We start from the raw sequence: 21,797 nt of genomic DNA, 5'->3' as shown, positions 1-21,797 counted from the left end.
CACTGCGTTGCCTCAAGAATTATTTAAGCAGGTTTCAATGTTACTGTTCCTTCCTGTGGTCAGTGGCTGGGGTCCCCTGCCCTGCACTCACTGCCCTCCACACATTCCCACTTGGTTCTGCCTCCCCCGAACCTGCCCTGCTTTTATTTTTGTTATTCTTAACAGCCGGTCCCCTTCCTTCCCATCTGTCTTTATCATCTATTTTCAGGTTATGGCTCAGGCCCTTCCTCCTGGAGCCCTATTTAGACATTCTCAAACAGCTGAAAGAGAAGGGCAGCTTCTAATAGTTGCTGGCAGCATTAATAATGGGATTCATGATTCTCTGGAAATAAGCCAATGGCTCAAACTTAGATCTAATTGCAAAATGGTGTCATATAAGGTCAGCAATTATTTTACTGCTTATAAGACAAAAATACATAAAGTTTGATCATTTCTTTTCCTTTTATGTATATATATATATAGTTAATATGTGTTTTAGTTGCTCAGTCGTGTCTGACTCTTTGTGACCCCATGGACTGTAGCACACCAGGCTCCTCTCTCCATGGGAATCTCCAGGCAAGAATACTGGAGTGGGTTGCCTTTCCCTTCTCCAGGGGATCTTCCTGACCCAGGGCTCGAACCCAGGTCTCCTGCATTGCAGGCAGATTCTTTACCATCTGAGCCGCCAGAGATACAGTTAATGGGTGCTTTAAAATGACAATGTTATAAACAGTAGCTTTTCAATGGCCTTTATTGTTGATGAATGGCTTACACCGTATTACACCGTGGTGAATGTCTCTCCTCATGAAATATTTGTGTTTCCAGCTGAAGGACACCGGGACCCCTCCCTCCGCCACACACAGCAGAGCCTCACTATACGTGCATCAAATACAGCAAACGCATGGAGTGTGTAGTCAGACTCAGACAATTTATTTTCACTGAATTGAGATTCAAGTTCAACTAAGCATTCTAACCGGTAACAAGATTCAAACATCAGAGAAAAATCTCTTTAAAAAATCACAAGCAAGCAAGCTCACACATCTATGGACCGCAAGATGAACTTCCATTTTATTCTCAACACCCATCCATGTGGAGGGTCGCAAGGTGAGGTTGCCAAACACAGAAAATGATACGACACCACAATTCCCCGAGGGTAATTATTCTTTGAATGGAAAACATCATTTAAATCAAAAACATTTAGAGATGCTCCTTTAGTTTATTAATTCCTAACCTCGAAATAAAATCTTAGTAACAGAACACAGAATTCTCCTTGGTTGGTCACCTCATTCACTATGGAAGAGGACAATCAATAAAAATCATAAAAAAACAAAACCCTGAAAGAGAAATAAATAACTAAATAATTTACTTATAGGTAGTTCTGCTGCACTCATTGCACGTAACCACACAAAATTCTAAAGCTGATTTTTTTTTTTTAAAGTTTGGAAAATGCAGTTGCCTGTTTGAGTTTCTTGCTAAGTGGTGCATGCTTCTTAGAAGGAGAAGTATCCTATGTAGGCCTGAGCTTCAGATTCAAACACCGGGTACTCCAGACCTGCCTGGGTGCACAGATGTGGTGACAGGACAGCAAGGGGTCTCCCCGGCTTCCAGGGTCGGGAGCCGCAAAGCCAGTGGTTTAGGGTGAGAATGTGCAGAAACCACCGAGACCAATCAGTCTGTCTGTACTTTTAATGTGATGTCCTTGCAGGGACTATAAAATCTTCAACAACATTCTCTGGAGGTTTAAAAAGGAGCAGCACAGGTAGGACGATGAACGTTTACTTGAGGAATCTTTCCACCAAACAGAGAGCTAACACAGAACACTGCTCTTTGCGAGGCTTTCAGCCAAGTTCCCTCCCACCCATCCGATTTCTCCTGCTTTCTGTCACTAAAAGCGTTCACACTTTACTGCCTTCTTGGCCAGCCTTTACTTGACATTATTTCTTTGCTTCCTGAATTAGGGCCCTCCCATGCCTGCAGATGTCACAACAGGGCAGAATGAGTGCACCCCCCCACCCCCCGCACCCCCTCAACAGCATGTTTTAAATTTGGGTGGGGGGAGGAGGGAAGATGTTACCTGGTTTATTAGAAAACCAATCTTGAAAAGAACCTAGAGAAAAAGATGAGTGAGATTCTGGTGCATACACAACTGTTTTCAGATTGCAGTTTGTCATGTCTCTGGCCCTTCTTTCTGTGCTCACGCTGGTCACAGGTACCTCCCTGAATAGAGAGAAGGCGCTGGATATCTGTTCTTGAACGGACCGTCTGTGGAGGCTCAGCAGCGTCCTCTGTAAAGGGACACTGAGTTAAGTGTCTGAGTCTCTGTGTGTACTAGTTACTTTGCTTTCCTTTAATGACCTTAAAAAAATTGAAAACATACTCTAAGCTCAAGAGTCTCCCAGATTTTCCCTGTGGGTGATGGCTTGCCAAGCCTCTGCTGGGAGTTCTTTGATGGGGTACACAGCTCCGAACTGTGCAAAGTACAAGGCCACTGTGCCTTGGGACCCTAATCTGGGGGACTTCTTCTGGAGACTGAGATAGGTCCTGGCAGACAGATGTCAAGCTTGGATCTTCCATGCTGGTCTCTGCTGCACTCCCCAAACGTACAGAGCTGGACCACATTAGCATCCTTTATCTAAAAAGTGGCTGTTTACCGTAGGTCTTAATTTACACTCATTTAAACCTGTACCTGTGCTAGCTTACTCTTGCTGTGGTCTGAAAGGCAAAATCACATGTTCCAGGTGCTGGGAAATTTTCATCCTGCAGGTTAGGGCCTTACTACTCCACATGGCTGGTGGTAGAAAAGCTAACGTGTAAACTTACTTCTTGTTCACCACTAATGCCACCTACAGTCCACAGGGCAACCCCTCTAAGAAGTCAAGGAGAAGCATGCCAGCTCTCTACCCCAGGGTACTCATGACAGCTCATGTATGGCTGCGTCTTGAGAAAGAACAGTGTTTACCAGGAACCAAGGAATTAAAACAGCTGGAGATCAGCACTTCAGAGGCTGGATTTTTTTGAGAGATACCTGTCTCCATCCTCTCTGAGAGAAGTCTCTCTTCTTAGCATCATGAGATGCTATGACACCATCTAGCTCCTCCAACGTTCTTGATATCTGAGAGGCAAACTTTCTACCAACAATTTTTCTATCATTAGAATATTCACTTTGAAGAGCAGAATCAGAGATTTGCATTTCTTTCATAAATCTGTAAACTTTTAAGTTATCAACATATAGTATGTCAGGTTTTTAAGTAATTACTAGACAAGATGAATATCCAAACTTTTTTCTAAATTAAGGGCTTAAGAACCTGAATTCTTTCTCTCATCAGTGATTCTTTTAAAAAGCAGCTCTCAAAATATAAATCTGTTACCAACTAGATGGATTTAGCTGCTCTGGAGTTAAGAAACAGTCTAGGGGCGTGCATGCATGTGTACGCACACGCACGCACACACACACACACCCATCATCTAAAAAACTATGCATGAGAATGTCCAAAGTTTCTGAACTAAATGAATAGGTGAAAAACCACCCATCTCAGAGACACCAATCCAGCTGTCCTTTTTCTGTTTTTGTTTGAAATGTCAAACTTGTTTTCCTCAAAATGTGAGTTGATTCTTCTTTCTCTTAGTCCTGTGGCTTTACAGTGGCCCTGCCAGCACCACCTCGACCACAACAGTCAAGCCAAGTCTCTGAAATACGAGGGCAGGAGGGATACCAACTTGAAAGTGGAAGAAACCAGAGCACAATTAAATAACCACAAATGAATGAGAAACACGGACATGCCAGCTGGCAGACACCAGCTCCAGTTCTAACGTTAAAACCAGTGAAACTATGTATTTTCCAACTCAGTCAAAAACATAGTGTTCTAAGGGCACTGAAAGATGGGATGAAGGAAGTAATTGCCTGTGGTTGGTATCGAGGACTGATTTTTTTCTGAATGAAATGCAATGCAACAGTAGACGCTGAAGCATGCGCTTTTAAAAGTGACGGCACTGCACCCCCCCACTCTCTCCCACTGGTGTTTCACACACACACAGCACTCTGGTCGTTTTCACATTTTTTCAGGTCTCTTCCTGTCAATTTTAAAAACTGTTACCTCTTGGTGCCTATACCTATCTACTGTGGATATAAATGGTTCTGGCTTTTTAAACCTGCAAAGCAAAGAAACAGTAAAAGCCCTGAACAATAAATAAAACTAAGCATCTCCCTCTTTAGGTGAGAGCTTTCAAGACAGAAACAGGGATGACCGGTCCAGTGAGAACGTGTTCTGGTTCTGTGAAAGAGTCACCCCTCGGTTCCACCTCCCCCGACAGAGGACAGCCTGCTGTTTTCCTCCAGTATCAAAGTGCATCTGTTTAAAATCGAACATGCCTTAGAGAACAACCAAAAATTGTTGCAATTTTTGGCAGATATTCTACGCAGCAAAAATGAAGTGATGCTCCCTTTGCCTGACTCCTCCGTTTAAAGCTTACACAGAAGAGCTGGACGCAGTACTTCCAGGACAGCGGAATCTGCGAACAGTGGGGTTTGGTTTTGTCTCCAGGAACAAAGGGGGAAAAGAAAAACAAAACTAAGTGAGAATGAAGAGGAGAAACCCTGAGGCGAAAATGGCTTTTCCTGTAGAGTTTCCGGGGGCTCGGAGCCCGGCTCACAAGGTACCAGCGATCTTCTGGGACGGAAGGCCCTCCTCCAGCCAGACGGCGGCGGCTGAGCCGCTGCGCGGGGCCCGCCGGTGGATGCGCCGCAGCCGCAGCAGGTAGAGGAGGATGGCGAGCAGGACCACCAGGAAGCAGCCGGAGAACAGGTAGTGGTTGTACACAAAGGAGAAGCCGCGCCAGTGCGCGTGGCTGGCCCGGAACGTCTCCTGCTGGATGTCTCTGCCCCGGGAACAAGAACAAACAGGACGGCTAACGAGGCAGGCAGCAGATGCAAGGTGACCGCGCCCAGGGACATGACGGGGGCCTGGTTTAGGACTCGGCTCTGCAGACTGAAACCGTCACCTCTGTCTCCCAGACCCGGTTCCCTCACCTCTAAAATGCAGGATGATGTGGCCCAGCAGAGGGTGGTTCTGAGTATGAACACGGAAACACATGAAAGTGTATTCATGAGTCTGTAGCTGTAACTAACACTCAGGTTTGGGTAACAAAAATCAGAGAAAGTTAGAACTGTGCTTCACTAATACACAGAAGCCAGTGTGGAATCAAAGCACATGTTTGTGATCACAACACCTAATTCTCAGTGTCTGCTGTTGACCCAGCTAATGTGCTGCTGGGAGAGGCTTGATTAAATGAAGGGAAAAACAAAACCAAAACCAGCGAATCCCTCACTTATTTGTGAACCAGGGTTCTGATGTGGGGTCAACTGAGAGCCAGGTCTGAGTGTGACGGGGAAGGAGACACGTCTGTATTTATGGCTCTGGCTGCAATGCAGCATTTCCACGGAATGTGAATGTAGACAAAAACCACTACAGTGTCAGCAGGACGTGTGAGTCTGTTCCTAGTGCGACTCACAGATCTTTTACATCACGCTGGGGTGTTCTGCAGATGCCTCAGAATACTACCAACAGCTATCACTACACTGAGATTCCAGAAGGTATGAATTCTGCTGCCAGGTCTTGCTATCTAAAGTGCTAATGAGGAAGAACATACACTACAAACCACAAGATCGTCTTCTGTAATGTTAGGTAAATATATTGCAATATAACAGTTTCCTCTATAAACTTATGCATTTATATTAAGCACTAAAAGCAAGATTTCAGGAAGGGGTCCAAGGCCATAAAGGTTAAGGACCCTGGAATGGACCCCTCTGTGTTGGGGCCAGGGAACAGACAGCTGATGACAATGGGAGGGGAGGATGCACCCGTGAGGAACACCAAGTCAGACGCCCCCCTCCCCACCCCCTCAACCCCGCCATGCTCCCAGTCTGCCCACAGTCAGCATTAACAACACCCCAAATACCCACACCACGGCTACCAGGATCCCTCAGATGCAGAGAAGCACCTTCGGCTAGATTTGTTACCAAATTCCCAGCCCTACCTCAAAGGTAAGAAGCGGGTCCTGTAGAGGATTGCTCCGAGGGTCCACTGCACCTCCTTGTCGTAAACTTGCAAGGCCGTCTTTAAACTTCTGTAGTTGACGGGAAACGAGAAGCCCCTGTGGAACACCTCGAACATCCAGGCGGACTTGAAGCACTGATACCTACAAGCGGCACAGACGTGAAGGGGACTGAGTCACTTGTCCAGACGCCCCTGTGTGGCCAGTCTCGCCCTCTGTGACTGACGCAGGCGTCGGGGCTGCATGTGGCTGGTGCTCTGAGGGCTGGATCAGCATCTCCAGCTGATTCGCTTGGTTTACACCCCTTGTCCCATATCTTTCACCTGTCAAATTGATTTGCCCATGAAACCTGATCTCTACATAATATGTGGTGGCCATGAGAGGTTTCCCCTTGGGCTTTCCATCATTTAACTCCTTTCTGAATAAATACTGAACAAGAGGGACCTTCTTTGAACTTCAGTTTCTTTTTTATATAATGAGAACATGGGAGGGTCCTTTATGGCTCTGATAGTCTATGATTTTAAATATTCATCAGAGGCTTGCTTTTTGCAAAGTGCTGGGCTAAACAAGTAATACGATATCATCATAAATAATAACACAGCCAATGTGGTTAAGCAAAGGATTTTTAAAAATCAACAAATACCTATAAAACAAAACAGAATATGATAAATGTGCCAGAGACATAATGAGGGCTCTGGAGACTTGGAGAGAGGGATGGAGCCTGGCTGAGTGGACAGAGGAAAACAGCTCTGACCTCTGACCTCTGGGCAGCGCATCAATGGCAAAAGATGCACAGGAGAATCCCAGGTGGAAGGAAGACCAAAACAGGGCCCAAGACTGTGAGACATGTTTGGGCGAGTCTTTGCTATCCATCTGAAAGGACCCCGGGCAGATGCGGAAGAGCAGGGACCACCAATGAGGATGCAAAGGCAGACTGGGGCCAAGACTGGACACAAGAGTTCCTTCATCGTACCCTGGGCTCTCTGTCCATGACTTACTTGAGCCTGTGGAGGTCGGCGTGAGAGGCATACAGTCCTCGGTCAAAGCGTTCCCGCAGGATCGACCACTTCGTGGCACAATAATCCTGAAAGAAATGTCACCCCAAGTATACCCCTAGGAAGTTTATTAAATTTTTTTCATTTAAAAAAAGTGTTGACCAAATTCACATTCATAACGAACATATCCTTCCAATTAGGAAACACAAGCTTAATATATGTCTGTATCCCACGAGGACACGACACACACACTCCGTGAATCTTCACTGATGAGAGGGACAATGCTTGCTTTTCATTGTAAATTTTGGTCAAGGTCATTGTTAAAGAGAGTTTCCCTGCCCACAACCAACCTCTTCCAAAGCTGCTGAGTTTCTCTCCCCGTGACTGCACATGACTGGCAAAGATTTCTGGAAAAGTGAAGTTGTACCTCCGCTGGTTCAGACTGAACACCTAGGTCCATGGCTACATGGTACTCTGGGAACTCAGTATGTGCGTTCAGTTGCCCAGTCATGTCCGAGTCCTTGTGACCCCACAGACTACAGGCTCCTCTGTCCATGGATGCTCTAGGCAAGAATACTGGAGTAGTGGGTAATCATTTCCTACTCCAGAGGGTCTTCCTGCCCCAGGGGTCAAACCTGGGTCTCCTGAGTTTCCTGCATTGGCAGGCGGATTCTTCCCATGCGAGCCACTAGGAAAGCGCCTGGGCACACAGGGGTGATTACAAGAGACGGCAAGAGGCGCCCCCTTTTCCTGACGTCACTTGTACGGAGGTGTGTATCAAGAGCTAAGACTTGCTGAACACTGAGTCAGCACCTTCTCTGAACGTAATGCTTAAAACAGCTCCTTGACATGGCTGCTACTCTAACCTGTTTAAAGGGTGAAGGACCTGAGGCTCAGAGAGGCAGTGACACTCAAGGACAGGGACACAGAAAATACGGTGCTCAGCCTGGGTGAGGCGTGAGGACACCTGTCACCAGAGGAGACACCACGGCCAAAGACAGGATGGAAGGGAGCGCTGACGGGAGGGAGACAAACAAATCTCTCATATGATCAGAGCGTGAAGTGCTGGGGGGGGGGGAGATGAGGCTCAGAGAGGCAGTGACACTCGGACAGGGACACAGGAAATGCGGTGCGCAGCCTGGGTGAGGGGTGAGGACACCTGTCACCAGAGGAGACACCACGGCCAAACACAGGATGGAAGGGAGCGCTGATGGGAGGGAGACAAACAAATCTCTCATATGATCAGAGCGTGAAGTGCTGGGGGGGGAGATGAGGCTCAGAGAGGCAGTGACACTCGGACAGGGACACAGGAAATGCGGTGCGCAGCCTGGGTGAGGGGTGAGGACACCTGTCACCAGAGGAGACACCACGGCCAAACACAGGATGGAAGGGAGCGCTGATGGGAGGGAGACAAACAAATCTCTCATATGATCAGAGCGTGAAGTGCTGGGGGGGGAGATGAGGCTCAGAGAGGCAGTGACACTCGGACAGGGACACAGGAAATGCGGTGCGCAGCCTGGGTGAGGGGTGAGGACACCTGTCACCAGAGGAGACACCACGGCCAAACACAGGATGGAAGGGCGTGCTGACAGGAGGGGAACAAACACATCTCTGACATGATCAGAGCGTGAAGTGCTGGGTGGGGAGATGAGGCTACAGGGTGGGGGGGGTGGCGGTGGGACACACTAAGGTATTTAAAATTCATCCTGGAGGCAAGAGGAAACGCTGAAGACTCTGAAAAGGAGACCAGGGGGCTGCACTTGCGTTTCAGAACACTGGGGAGCGGCGTGGAGAATGAATGATGGGAGGGAGACCAGGGCAGGAGGACCAGAGGGAGGCTCCTGCAACGGGGCAAGTGAGAGTCCAGGACTGGGAGAGTGAGCGTGGGACGGAAAGGAGGGACAGCAGGGGCCGCAGAGGTATTTCTGACGTATAACAATATGCTTAATGACTGCTATTACAGGGTGTACGGGAAGGGATGGATGAGTGACAGGGGGAGGGGAGGGGCGCTGGAGGGCTTGTGATGCCATGACCGAGACAACACAGCAGAAGAGAGTGGGGAGACAGGAGGGGCTGTCTGGAGCTGTGACAGCTCGCAGGCACTGGGCGGGGTCACATGTGGAGCCTCTTCCTGGGAGGCAGCAGCAAACCATGAATTCAGATGAGACCAGCCAAGAACCTACAGGTCAGAGGACCAAGGGAGAAGACAGCCTAGGCTTGGAGCCTAGGGGGCTGTCAGGAAGGCATGGAGAACGAGAGAAGAAGGGTGCTGGCAGCAAAGGGCAGGAAGCTGTGAGGAGCTGTCGGACCAGAATCACACTATTACGTGTGGGAGCCATGATGGTGGTGCAGTCCATGCCGTGGGGCAGAAACTGGCTCACGGCGGGTGCTTTGGCTTCTGCTGTGACTATTCCTCTCCCCTAACCAAGGCCCAGCCAAGGCTGCTAAGGCGCTGCCCATGGCCTTCTGCCATCTCCCGTGTCCTGCTCCTGTCTGGGCCCGGCGCTGCCTACACCAGCTCCCCAGACAGTTACCTTGGCGGCTCTAGTAAATGCTGCAGCGTCGTAGTCCCCGCCCATCCGTAACACATCTTCCGTGCAGTAGTAGAATTCAGAGAAGCCGTAGAACTCGCTGTTCTGGAAGTGAATCGGAGGCTGGTAGACCCCGTTGAGGGAGGTTTGTGTCTCGTTTGTTTTGTTCATGAAAGGCTGGATGGTCTCCCGGCATAGGTCAAAGTCCCCTGTCCCCCGCAGGTACAGCGTCTGTCCGTTTTGCTGGATTTCGTCTTTGATGTCCAGGGGTAGGCAGGGGTCCAGGTACGGAGTGTCAGGAGTCAGGCCGGTCTGTTTCCCCAGGAGTCTACAGGACCAAGAGAAACTTCATCACGAGACAGAACACTGTGTGAAGAAGAAAGTGGCTCCAAGTCAGTGTTTCCCAAACTCTGTCCCGCGGAACACGAAAGGGTTTCAGGAAAAATCAAGTTAGAAAAACACAGACTTGAGCCCCTCCTGGAGGTTCATAACACACGCCTGAGTACAGCAGACACCTAAACCGGGGCCAGTGACAGCACGACCTGGCCAGATCTCGGATGCTTCCTGTGCCCTGTGACAGGCTGACGTCCTTGGCCGTTGAGGGCACACAGTTAGTAAGCTCTTCCGTGTCTCCCGTTCACTGCGGTCCAACGCCCACTCACTGTGTTATTCCCAGCCCCATTTTGGCCACAAATGCCTGTCATTTTCATTATATATAGATGAAATGTGACTGTAAAAAGAAGGCGCTGGTCCTGTGAAAGCTGGATCAGATGCCTTAGAAAAATATGATAAAGGCAAACTGCTAGAAAACTGGTGTCAAATTAGGTATTAGCAAGATTATTTTAAAAAGTTTGGAAAAATCAGTAAAAATCTAGACAGAAAATAGTATCAAACTGCTTCACAGATGTCTTTAAGGCCTTGGTATTCTTGAAAGATAGCCAAAACGGTATCAAGAGAGGGTGCTGTGCCTGCCAGAGAGATGACAGATGCAGCCTAAGAAAAGCTTTTAGTCCAGAGCTAAAGACTGGCAACTAAATACACAAGTTAGAACAAAATGCTTGAGGTTGATTCTATTTTTACGAGTCTCTGCTCTAACTGAGTTTTTTAAGTTAACCAAGTATTGATCCCAACTACAACAGATAACAATTTTACTGTACTATGGGCTCTGAGAAGTCCTGTAGAAATCTTAACATTGTTTACTGAAGCACTCTACACTTACTGCCTCCCAATGAAATGTCCAGATCTGTCATCCTACCGTGTGTCTGCACTGCTAAAGAAAAGCTCAAGTTATGTTACTGTTTGACACCAGGAAATCCCATGGGCCTAAAAGGTGTTTAAGTATTAGGAGGGCACCTGAATTTGACATTCAGTCACTGAAATTAAGTCAAGTTTTTACCTGACACTCAACTGACCTAAGATCAGGGCAACTCAAAATGGATGTGCACGTAATAAATTAAGGTCTTTGCCATTAATTTAAAATATTTGAGTAATTTAAAAATCAATCATCATTACTAATGGCAGAGATGAATATGCACTTGAAGGCTCAATTCATGACATATGTAGTAAGTGATGACTAACATTTATAATGATTATATAAATCTAGGATGAGCTAAATGTGTATTTCATGCTACAGGTTTTACTTGCTCTATGTCTAAATTAAGAAGCACCACTCCACGGCCCACTATACAACCTTCTTGACATTAAAACCAATTAGTAAAAATTAGGGCTGCAGAAGAAGGTATTTCTCCAAAGTTCTAAATTAAATGTCACTTATAAAATATTTCTATTTTAAGACTATTATTAAAAATAATTTTACCAAAGTATGCTATGACATTTTTAAAAAGAAACTGGGACTACTTACTATCTCTTACCTAACACTATCCAACTAACACCTAGAACAGACAAAGAACAAGTTTTTACTGCTTTTCCTATTCACACATGTGAGTTTCTGGAAAATGAGGAGCTAAATGGCTATGATTTGGACTTTCTTAAAGTTTAGGCCTCCACAGGATTATTAAGATTAAATTGTAGTCAATATTTTATAATAACTATAAGTGGAGTATAAACTTTAAAAACTGTGAATCACTATGTTGTACATTTGAAACTTATATAATATTGTACATCAACTACACCTCAACAACAACAAAAAGGTCAAATTGATCAAAGAAATACCCTATCATTTAGCTCTATAAATCAGGACTTTTCCCCTCAAAATTGTTACATCAAAACAAACAAAACAGAGCATAGTAATTAATAACTCTTTACATAAAAGCCCAGATTTCAGAGTTTTTTAATTCATCCAAATGGCTTTTCTGTTCTAATGGACTAATTTTAAATAAATATTTGGTATATACTTAAACATAAAATAAATTTAAATTGATAAGGTGTTTTTGATATTTTCTATACTAGAAATCTTCATAAACTCATTTTTAAAAGTTTTACTGCTAAAGATGCTTAAAATGACAAACCTTGACTTCTGGATCATTTCTTTCTTATGAATAACTTCCTTCCTACGGTCGTATTTAGCACATAACCGCCCAAGCTGCTTCCCACGACATCAGGCCATCTCATAACTCAACGCCACCACTGCATCCTGTGGGCCGCCAGGAAATCCGAGTGGCCCCGGTGCTGAGTTTCCCCGGGACTTGGCAATCTGGAATAGCACCACCCAGGGCTTAGAAGTGTTTAATGTCCTGAGAGTGAGACCTCTGACCCAGCAGTGAAGCCCTGGGTCTGACAGCGAGAGCCCCCTTCGGAGCCTGGTAGGCTGGGGCTGGAGGCAGGACCCTGCTGCCCTTGCATTTCTTCCCCAGCTCAGCAGGCTGGGCGGCAAGCAGCTAACAGCACTGACATTCTGCTGACTGAGGGCTCCCTGCTTCGCCTGGGTATGTCTTCTATGAAGATAGACCTAGATTTCAAAGTCATGGCTGAGCAGTGGAAGGTGCTTTACCTGTTCTTCTGAAGTGTGCTGGCAAATATTCTGTCTTCATACCTCTGTCGAGCAGCATTGCCACCAAACCCAAGAAACGTGGCCACGTAGACACGGTACACATGCTCCGTTTGGTGAATGTCACACCCCAAGTTAAATTCAGCCAGCAGGTTCTTAGCTACTTCTTCCTGCAGACGTAAGGGCCACAAGCTTAAGTATTTTAAGCAAAAAAAGTTACTTCCTTCTAAAAACAGGGATCCTGAAAGAGTCTCATCTAAAAGGGGCAAACATTTTGCTCCTGCATTTCCCAACGATTCTTCCAAGCATCTTTCCTACTTCAACATGACAACCCTGACTTAAAAAATTTCAGGTGGGCTGCACATCTGTGATACCGAAATGACTTTGTAAAAAGGACGTTAACAATGTGATCTAGTAAATCTACTTAGGAAATCCTACACTGTGAAAATAATCTTCAACATTGAAAAGTCTCTATACACAACCATGTCCAATTCTGTGACAGAAAAGACTGGATGCCACTGAAATACACAATTCCAGGGAGGGGTGAGTTATTATGGCAGCAGTTTATGGAGGAACATGCTTATGCACTGTTCAATACAGGACAAAACCCTGGACAAACAGTATGATTATAACATCCATATTTTTAAAAACTATGAAGAACTAGAAAAAGAATGAAAATAAATACACCAAAACACTATCTTTTTTTTTTGGATGATATATCCATGGGAAATTTTTATTCCTGATTTTTCAGTATTTTTTTCCAATCTTGCTTTTCTGAGTTTCTTGCTTTGAGGGGAAAATGTGACTTTTTACCAAGAGTATAATAGTTTCTAGAGGCATGCCTGGATGGGAAGTAGGAAACACAAATTGTAATACTTGAATTTACAGAGCATTTTTCTAAGGTGCTTAATAAACACATAAATAATGTTTGCTGAGTTGACACAAGGTGTCTGGCGGGGTGTTGAATATACTGTATGCGCTACCTCAGTCAGTTTTGCAATAACCCTCCGTCAGAGACACTTGCGTCACATTTGGAGAAGGCACTCGCATAAGGCCCCATGATCAGAGGCCAGGGTGACAATGTGGCCCAAGCCCGTCCAGCTCCACTCTTCTCCAACACTCACTCTGCCCATCCTAATCCCCAGCTGCATGGAGCAGGGGAAGACACAGAGCAACTGAGGAACTCAGCGGGCCCCTCCACTCTACACAAGGCTGCCCAGCCTGCTGGGGAGCTGGAGGCAGAGGCAGGGCGCAGATAAATGACAGAGTGAGCCACAGGCTAAGAAACCCAGAGCAGTGGATCCAAACCTCAGTCTCTACCAGAAAAGTGGGAAGCTGCCTGACCACACATCCTTGCCACCCCCACATAAAAGTAATTTTTCCCAATTACAACTTAAGAAATCTGATGCTATCATATTAAGTTTTAGGATACCTACTGAGAAAAAAAGTGACTGGAAACAGAAATAAAAACTCAGTGTGGCTGACATATACACCAAAGGAAAATTCTATGTAATTCAGAAAACAAACCAGCTGACTTCAATGAACAAACACAAACGGCTTAGTGGAGGTTTGCCTTGGCTTCCTCCCGTCTCCTGTCGCCTGGGTTGAGAAGGCGGGACCCTCGGCAAGCACAGTAAAGATGTGTTCAGACTCAGGAAACAAAACAAAAATGGATGGAGACATGTTAAATGAAAACCAAACCAAAAGGAAGGAAATTTGTACAGATAATAACCTGCTGTGAGGAGGCAAAGCTTACAGTTTTGGGTACTTCGTATGCTATCTGGGTTGACACGCCTCCCATGTCTAGAATACCAGCTGTTCTTTTACGAAGAATGGCTTCGCTGCTCTCGCTACCAGGGATGTTAACTTCCACGACCGCCTCGTCATCTGAAAAGAACGAGAAACATCCACTGGAAGTGAACGAATGCAGGGAGGCACGATCTTGCAAACAGTCATCCTGCTTTCATGGTGGGATCCAGGGTATCTAGGAGCCCCATCCCGCTCCTCCCCACTAAGACCAAGCTCCCTCAGTGCCAGCACTGCCTCCCACGCTGCTCCTCCTCACCAGCTGTGTCACAAGACTCAGCTCCTTTTCTACATTTTGCATGAAACAGAAGAAGACAGAAGGTTCAGTCAGACACACTCACCGCAAACACAACACTTACCGTCTTCAATATGCTCAAAGCGTCCGAGGACAAAGTTAATGCCAATCCAAGCATAGACACCTAAAGACAGTGTAAGAAAAGTGAAGTCTAAAAACAGTGTATGTAATTCTGACCACAGAAATCTGTGCAGACATTTATTTTACCCCGACAAGCTGTGAAAACATTATCTGAAGAAATACACTTTTACCGGTGTATTTTACCTTTTCCCAGTGGTTTTCCAAGAACTCTCAACTTTTAATTTTGTAGTTTCATACCATTTGCATGTGTTGAAAACACAATTCCCTAGGCCCTAGTGTTCCTTTGAAATGTGAAGATTGTTTTGAAATACCAGAGTTTTCACTTTGAGGCTAAATCTATCAAGCGCAAGGTTTTAAAAACCAGTGAGCTCTGATTGTTCCACTCCTTTCTTCCATGCTCTCACTCAGCTCCCAGGTCTGACTCTCTTTTTATAACATTTTCTACATCCGATCCTCACCTGTTTTCATTATTGCCCTTATTTAATCTGGTAGAGAGATCTAATTGACTTTCTTGTTCCTACTCTTCCATTCCAACTCACGCTATTCTCTACTGGACTGATCTATAGAACAAAGTCCAAACTCCAGAGTCCACCAATTCAAGACCTGTCCAACTTTTCAAAACTGAATAAATTTGACATGTAACGCTGTGTAAATTTAAGTGATACAGTGTGTTACTTTGATACATTTATATATGATTGCCCGTGTAGCAATATTATCATCACATCATTACAGAACTACTGTCTCTATTCACTATACCATGCACTAACCCTCTATGGCTTATTTATCCAGTGTTACAAGTTTCTACCCTTAAACATCACTAATCTTATCTCCTACCCCCATCCCCTGGTAACCAACATTTTACTCTGGTTTCTGACTTCTTCAGATTCTACAAATAAGTGGTATCACACAGCATCTGTCTTTCTCTGACTTACCTCGCTTAGTATAACGTGCCCAATCCAACTGTGTCAAAAATAACCGGCTACCCTTCCTCCTCTCTCATGGTCACGTAAGATCTCACTGTGTCTATGCACCACATCTTTAACGTGTCTGTTGATGAACACCTGAGTTGTTGCTGCATCTTGGCTATTGTGAAGAACACTTCAATAAACATGGGAGTACATGTATCTTGTCAGAATTCTATTTTCATTTCCATTGGGCATATACCCAGAAATATAAATGCTGTGTCATATGGTACCCCTAATTTCATTGAAAGTGAAACAAAAACGAGTTTTGAAGGGCCATCCCCGTCGTAACTCGAGAATATTCCCCAGGTGAAGAGTCAGCCGTGTCCGACTCTTTGCGACCCCATGGACTGTAGCCCACCAGGCTCCTCCATCCACGGAATCTTCTAGGCGAGAGTACTGGAGTGGGCTGCCATTTCCTTCTCCAGGGGATCTACCTGACTCAGACGGTAAAGCGTCTGCCTGCAATGCGGGAGACCCGGGTTCGATCCCCAGGTCGGGAAGATTTTGCCTTAACTAACTGCTCTAGCTGGGACTTTCAATATTATATTGAATAGGAGTAAGAAGAGTGGGCATCCTTGTCTTATTCTTGATCTTTGAGGAAATGCTTTCAGTTTTTCTCCATTGAGTATAATGTTAGCTCTGAGTTTGTCATATATGGCTTTTATTATGCTGAGGTCTGTTCCTTCTATACCCAATTTATTAAGGGTCTTTTTTTTTAATCATGAAAGGATATACTTTGTCATATGCTTTTTCTGCATCTATTGAGATGAAGTGATTTTCATCTTTCACTTTACTGATGTACTACATTTATAGATCTGCATATTTCCACCATACTTGTATCCCAGGGATAAATCCTACTTGGTCACACTGTATAATCCTTCTAAGGGGTTCTTTTTTAAAAACATTAATTTTATTCATGTATTGATTTAGGCTGTGCCGGACCCTCACTGCTGCACAGGCTTCTCTCTAGCTGCAGTGAGCCGGGACCGCCCTCTAGCTGAGGTTCACGGGCTTCTCACTGTGGCGGCCTCTCCTGCAGGAGGCACAGGCTCCAGGGCGTGTGGGCTTTGGCAGTTGCGGCTTCCAGGCTCCAGAGCACAGGCTCAGCAGTTGTGGTTCACAGACGTGTGGGATCTCACGACATGTGGGATCTTCCCAGACAAGGGATGGAACCCGTGTCTCCTGCACTGGCAGGCCGATTCTTTACCACTGACCCACCAGGGAAGCCCTGAGTTGTTCCTGAATGTATCTGGAAAAGCATTTCCTTCTCTTCACATCTGAAGGATAATTTTACTGGATAGAGCATTTTTGTCTGGCAGACTTATCTTTCAATACTTTGAGTATGTCATTCTACTCCTTGGCCTCTGTAGAGTTTTCCCAGAAAAATCTGGTGACAGTCTAGAGTAGGTTTCTTTGTAGATTACTGTCTTTTTTCCCTGGCTGCCTTTAAAACTTTTTTCATCACACTTTTGACAGTTTTAATATGTGTCTTGAAGGTCTTTTGTGTTGAAATAACAGTGTTTCCATTAGCTCTGTGGACTGTATATCCAGCCTCTTCCTCAGGTTTTGGAAATTCTCAGCTCTTATTTCTCTGAATGCTCTCTGCTCCCTTCTCTCTCTCTTCTCCTTCTAGGATATCCACGAGTCTTATGGTGGCTTTCCTAATGAAGTCTGATAGTTAAGGGGTTCTTCACTTTTAAAAAAATCTTAGTTCTCTCCTCTTCCACCTAAAACACTTCTATATTCTTACCCATGAGTTCATTTACTCTCTGTTCCATCTGATGTGCCTGACTTCCAATGCTTTCTAATGCATTCATTTCACTGGCTGAGTGCTTCAGCTCCAGAATTTGTTTGGTTCTTTCTCAGAATTTTAACCTCTTCGGTAAATTATTTTGTTAATTTTATTCCTGAGATCATTGTACGGTCTTTCTGAGTTTTCTTGTAGCTCGCTGAATTTCTTCCTAAAAGCTATTTTGAATTCTTTATCAGTCAGATTGCAATAGTCCATGTCTCTAAATTTAATTGCTGGAAAACTGTTGTTTTTTTTTTCCTTCTTGTGATATCACATTACTTGATTTTCACAGTGTTTGATGCAAAGTATCTCCATCACAGCATTTGAAGTAGTCAATGACTTTCTTATTTAAGTAAAGCTTTGTTTACGTTCATTCTAACAATTCAACACATTGGTAATTTGAAGCCTTTGTTTTCTACAAGGTGGTGCTACAGCCCAGCTTTTGGTTTCTCTCACCTCAGTTGCCTCATCACTAAGGCTGGGAGCATGAACATAAAAAACAGCCAGTGGAGAGGGAAAAAAAATGGATGGTGACACAGCTGGGGAGATGTATGCTTCACACCTGGGGCTTTGGGTGTGTTAAAGAGAACAGGATTCTTGAGTGGGGGAGGACATCCCCAGAGGTCCGTGGGCTGTCTTCTTGCAAGAATCCCAGAGCAGACAGCAAGAAACTGGTCCCTTCAGTTCTTTCTGCCTTCTTCTCCTTTCTTTCTCTGCTCATAGTAGCTGTGGTCTCTCCAGCTGTACTACTCTCGGTCAGGTTAATTCACCACATCCCAACTCATCACCTTCACCCTCTACCACCTCTGCCAGAGAGGTCGTGCTGGCCCACGGCCACTCCTGCTGCTGCTGCCTCTGCAGACTCCTCTGGGGTCCAATCCACCCACTTTCTTGGGCACAGATGAACTGATCTCTTGGGTGTCCTCGTGTGCTAAGCATAGGCACTTTTTTCCGGTTATGGATGTCCGATTAGTTGCAAATCAAAGGGGAGAGAGAAAAGGAACACGTACGCCACCATGATGCTGATATCACCAAGACCCGTCTAACCTATAACATTACCATGACCTTTCAAAAGGGCCACCATCCCATCAGATTAAAGTATTTTTATTCCTCTGTCCAGGGTGCAGCTTTTCTGACCTGCATTGACTTAAATCATTTTTTCTGCCTAGAATGAGCTTCCTATCCCTCTCTCAGAGCCCTAGCCTTGCCAGGCTTTGGCACGCTGTGTTTATAACTATCCCTTGATGCTCAGTTCAAATGTCACTTTCTCCATGATGCTTCTAGCTAGGGAAAAAAAGTCTCCCTCCTTTCAATCCCCATGGTAGTATCTCCTTACTTCTGTACGGCATATAAAACTGCCTTACACAAGTAGCTGTTTACCTCACTTGTCTATAAACAGTTCAACGGCAGTATGTGAATTTCACCTAATTTTTGGCGAAATGATAGATGATTTTGAAATAAATGCTTTTTGGTCTCCACCTCTAACAAGCTATTCCCCCAAATAATTACACTGACTTGCCATTTCATTCTCAAGTAGAATTATTTCTTTGAAAACAGATTTTCTCAGTGTATCAAAGTGAAGAATAATTTCCCTTTTCTAGCAAGTAAATCAGTAGAAGGTTCCAACAGCTTGATAATTATCATAATTTCAGAAAGCTGTATAACTTAGGCAAGGAACACAAACCTTTTCTAGCAAAATGAATCCAAAATATGTTTCCTAAATGTGAAGACAAACTTAAGTTATTTTTTAATGGCTTAACATTTGGATTATAAAGACTAGTCATGTAAAAAACTAATATTACCATTTAAAAATTATATTTGAAGGCTATAGTTTCCCAAATTTTAAGATGTTAAGAATAATTTAATAAAGTGTACAAAGTGGAAGACTGGGAGGACTTACAGGAATAGCTTCCCAAATTTCAAGTTGAAGACTAATATACTAACCTTCTTGTTTCCCTGAAATTACTTCTGCATGAGAATCAGAAAACAGGAAGTCAAAGTGCACGGGGATGTCAGTCAGAAGGTCTTCCAGAATGGCTTTCTGCTGGCTGTAACACAATCCAAAAATTTACATTCGATATATTAAATCCTAAATTTTTCTGTTTTAAAAAGAAAAAACAAAAACCCAAATCCTATGGCTCTGGTATATCCTGCATGAAAAAAGTAAAATTTAAAACCAAAACAATTGGACTGAAAAGACTGTTTAAGAAGGAATTTTCAGAAGTTGTGTAAATTGTGTGATTCCTAGATGTAGAATTACAACTGCAAACAATCCTTAAACTAAGAAAATAAAAAGTCAGGTTTTTTTTTTAATGACAACCTTACAGTTTACTCTTCACAGTCATATATAAACACATTAAAAGGTGTTTTGTGAGTTCTGACTATAGGTCTGGCACTGTTCCTAATTTGAACAGAGAATTTTTAATGTCTTCCTTTTGATGACGATGATGATGGAAAAGGAAGACAAGGAGGCGGGAGAGGAGGGGTGACAAGGGAGAAAACCCACAGCCAACACCACCACTGGCCTGGCAGGCCCCACCCTCATGGGAGGATCACCTTTCAGGGAGGATTCTCATTCCAGCTGTGCAGAGAATGTAGAGAGGGGTCTCTTTGTGTTTTGCCCGTGGAACATGCTCTGCAGCAAAGTTCAAGAGTGGAGAAATGTAATCACTGACTTTCTCTGGAGACGTCGCAAACTCTGAAATGCCTACAGAAAAAGGAGAAGTCCTTTAAATTAATATCCAACATATACTGGGTTGGCTGCAAATGACAGGGATACTACAAGTTCAGTCCCATGCTCTCTTCTCAGTCATCAAATACAGACTTAACTGAGCAATTGCTACGTGTCCGATACTTGGGATCAACTGCATGTGAGCTCATTTCCGCCCCTAAGAAACATACCCACACTGGCCTCAGGCGAGTTCACTCTCTCTCACAGCTGCCATCACCATCTGTCTCAGATCTCTGAATCTTTTTAATTGTTCATACCATTCCTTTATTATGCTTTTAATGTTCATGAAAACAACAGTGATGACCACTTTCATTTCTAACAGATCTCCAAATCTTAATCGCGGCCATCCAGATCTCTTCCCTGACCTCTGATCATACTGACTTTATACTGATCATACTGAAAGTTACTGACCATACCCCTAACTTTCCATGGGACACAGACATGTCCTTGACCTCACAGCAGCATATGCAAATCCAAACCCAACTTCCACTACAATCCTGCTCTTGCCGCCTGCTACTCACCTTAGCAGCCCCAGCTGAGGGCCCTCATCCCCAACAGATGTTCTGGGGCTCACTGATCACCTATCCTTGGTTCTGCTCACATTATTTCACTTCTCACCATCTCTTCTGGGTACCACGAGCCTTGGCCAGCCTGCTGCAGCACAGCCTAATCTCCAGTCCTGGCCATCCCCAGCCATTCTCTATGCAGAAGGTGTCTCCTGCTTTGAGATCCTCCGGTGGCTCAATGCCCTCTGAATAAAGCTCAGTTCTAGAACAGCATAACACACCCTGTGCACTCACCCATGTCATCTCCTGCCACATTCCTTCCATTTGGCTCCAACTACACTGCATGACATTTCTGTAATGCTTTGTATTCCAGTCTGAGGGCCCCTGCACCTCCCCCAGGAAGAACCTGCTCTTTGACTACCCCTCCTTTCTCCCTCCTCACTGGCGGACTCCAGCTCCCCACTGAGCTACATCCTCCCTGGAAGTCCTCCCTAACAGAACCTTCCCTGATGTGAGCTCTCCTCTCATTATATTCCATGCTCACCCTCCCCTCTCGGTGTATACTCATTCCACCTCACTGAAACTCCCTATTTCCTTGTCTGTCACATTTCAGCTGGAAGTATCTCGAGGGCAGAAACTGTGTTTTGTTCAAAGTTAGTCTCAGCACCTGACACAGTCCCTGGTAAATAGGAGGTGCTCAGCAAATATTTGCTGAATGAGTACGTAAGTGTTCCAGCTGTCATTTAGCCTATAATATTAAAGCTGAGGGGGATTTTAGAAATCCAAAATTTATTTCACAAATTAGGAAACTGTGGACTCAAATTAAGTGATCTGTCAAAGCAATGAGCAGCAAGCAAACTGAAAGCCAGATTTTTTTTGGACTCCATATACAAGATCATTTCAATGGACACCAAGCCCAAAACTATCCAGAAGCTATTCAGTACAGTCGCTCAGTTGTGTCTGACTTTTTGCGACCTCATGAACTGTAGCACACCAGGCTTCCATGTCCATCACCAACTCCTAGAGCTTGCTCAAACTCATGTCCATCAAGTCAGTGATGCCATCCAACCATCTCATCCTCTGTCATCCCCTTCTCCTGCCTTCAATCTTTCCCAGCA

At 44.8% G+C, this 21,797-nt stretch overlaps 1 protein-coding gene across 5 annotated transcripts in view; it reads right to left on the bottom strand.

Moving 5' to 3' along the window:
* Positions 1-888: 888 nt before the first annotated feature.
* The window catches only part of ENTPD4 (ectonucleoside triphosphate diphosphohydrolase 4), a 116,948-nt gene continuing 96,039 nt past the window's right edge, over positions 889-21,797 (bottom strand). For 4 of the 5 annotated variants that reach the window (XM_043870558.1, XM_043870556.1, XM_043870554.1 and 1 more), the window contains 9 exons: positions 19,999-20,149; positions 19,387-19,490; positions 14,669-14,728; positions 14,236-14,390; positions 12,507-12,673; positions 9,560-9,884; positions 7,029-7,114; positions 6,013-6,174; positions 889-4,854 (listed from right to left, as the gene is read on the bottom strand). In XM_043870558.1, the coding sequence (XP_043726493.1) occupies positions 4,626-4,854; positions 6,013-6,174; positions 7,029-7,114; positions 9,560-9,884; positions 12,507-12,673; positions 14,236-14,390; positions 14,669-14,728; positions 19,387-19,490; positions 19,999-20,149 (1,439 nt within the window). In that variant the 3' untranslated portion in view covers positions 889-4,625. The remainder of the gene's footprint in view (positions 4,855-6,012; positions 6,175-7,028; positions 7,115-9,559; positions 9,885-12,506; positions 12,674-14,235; positions 14,391-14,668; positions 14,729-19,386; positions 19,491-19,998; positions 20,150-21,797) is intronic. The other variant, XM_043870559.1, reaches the window with a different exon arrangement.

The sequence above is a fragment of the Cervus elaphus genome, chromosome 16, assembly GCF_910594005.1.
Source record: "Cervus elaphus chromosome 16, mCerEla1.1, whole genome shotgun sequence".
NCBI classification, from domain to species: domain Eukaryota; kingdom Metazoa; phylum Chordata; class Mammalia; order Artiodactyla; family Cervidae; genus Cervus; species Cervus elaphus.
This window is presented reverse-complemented; position numbering and strand designations above follow the sequence as displayed.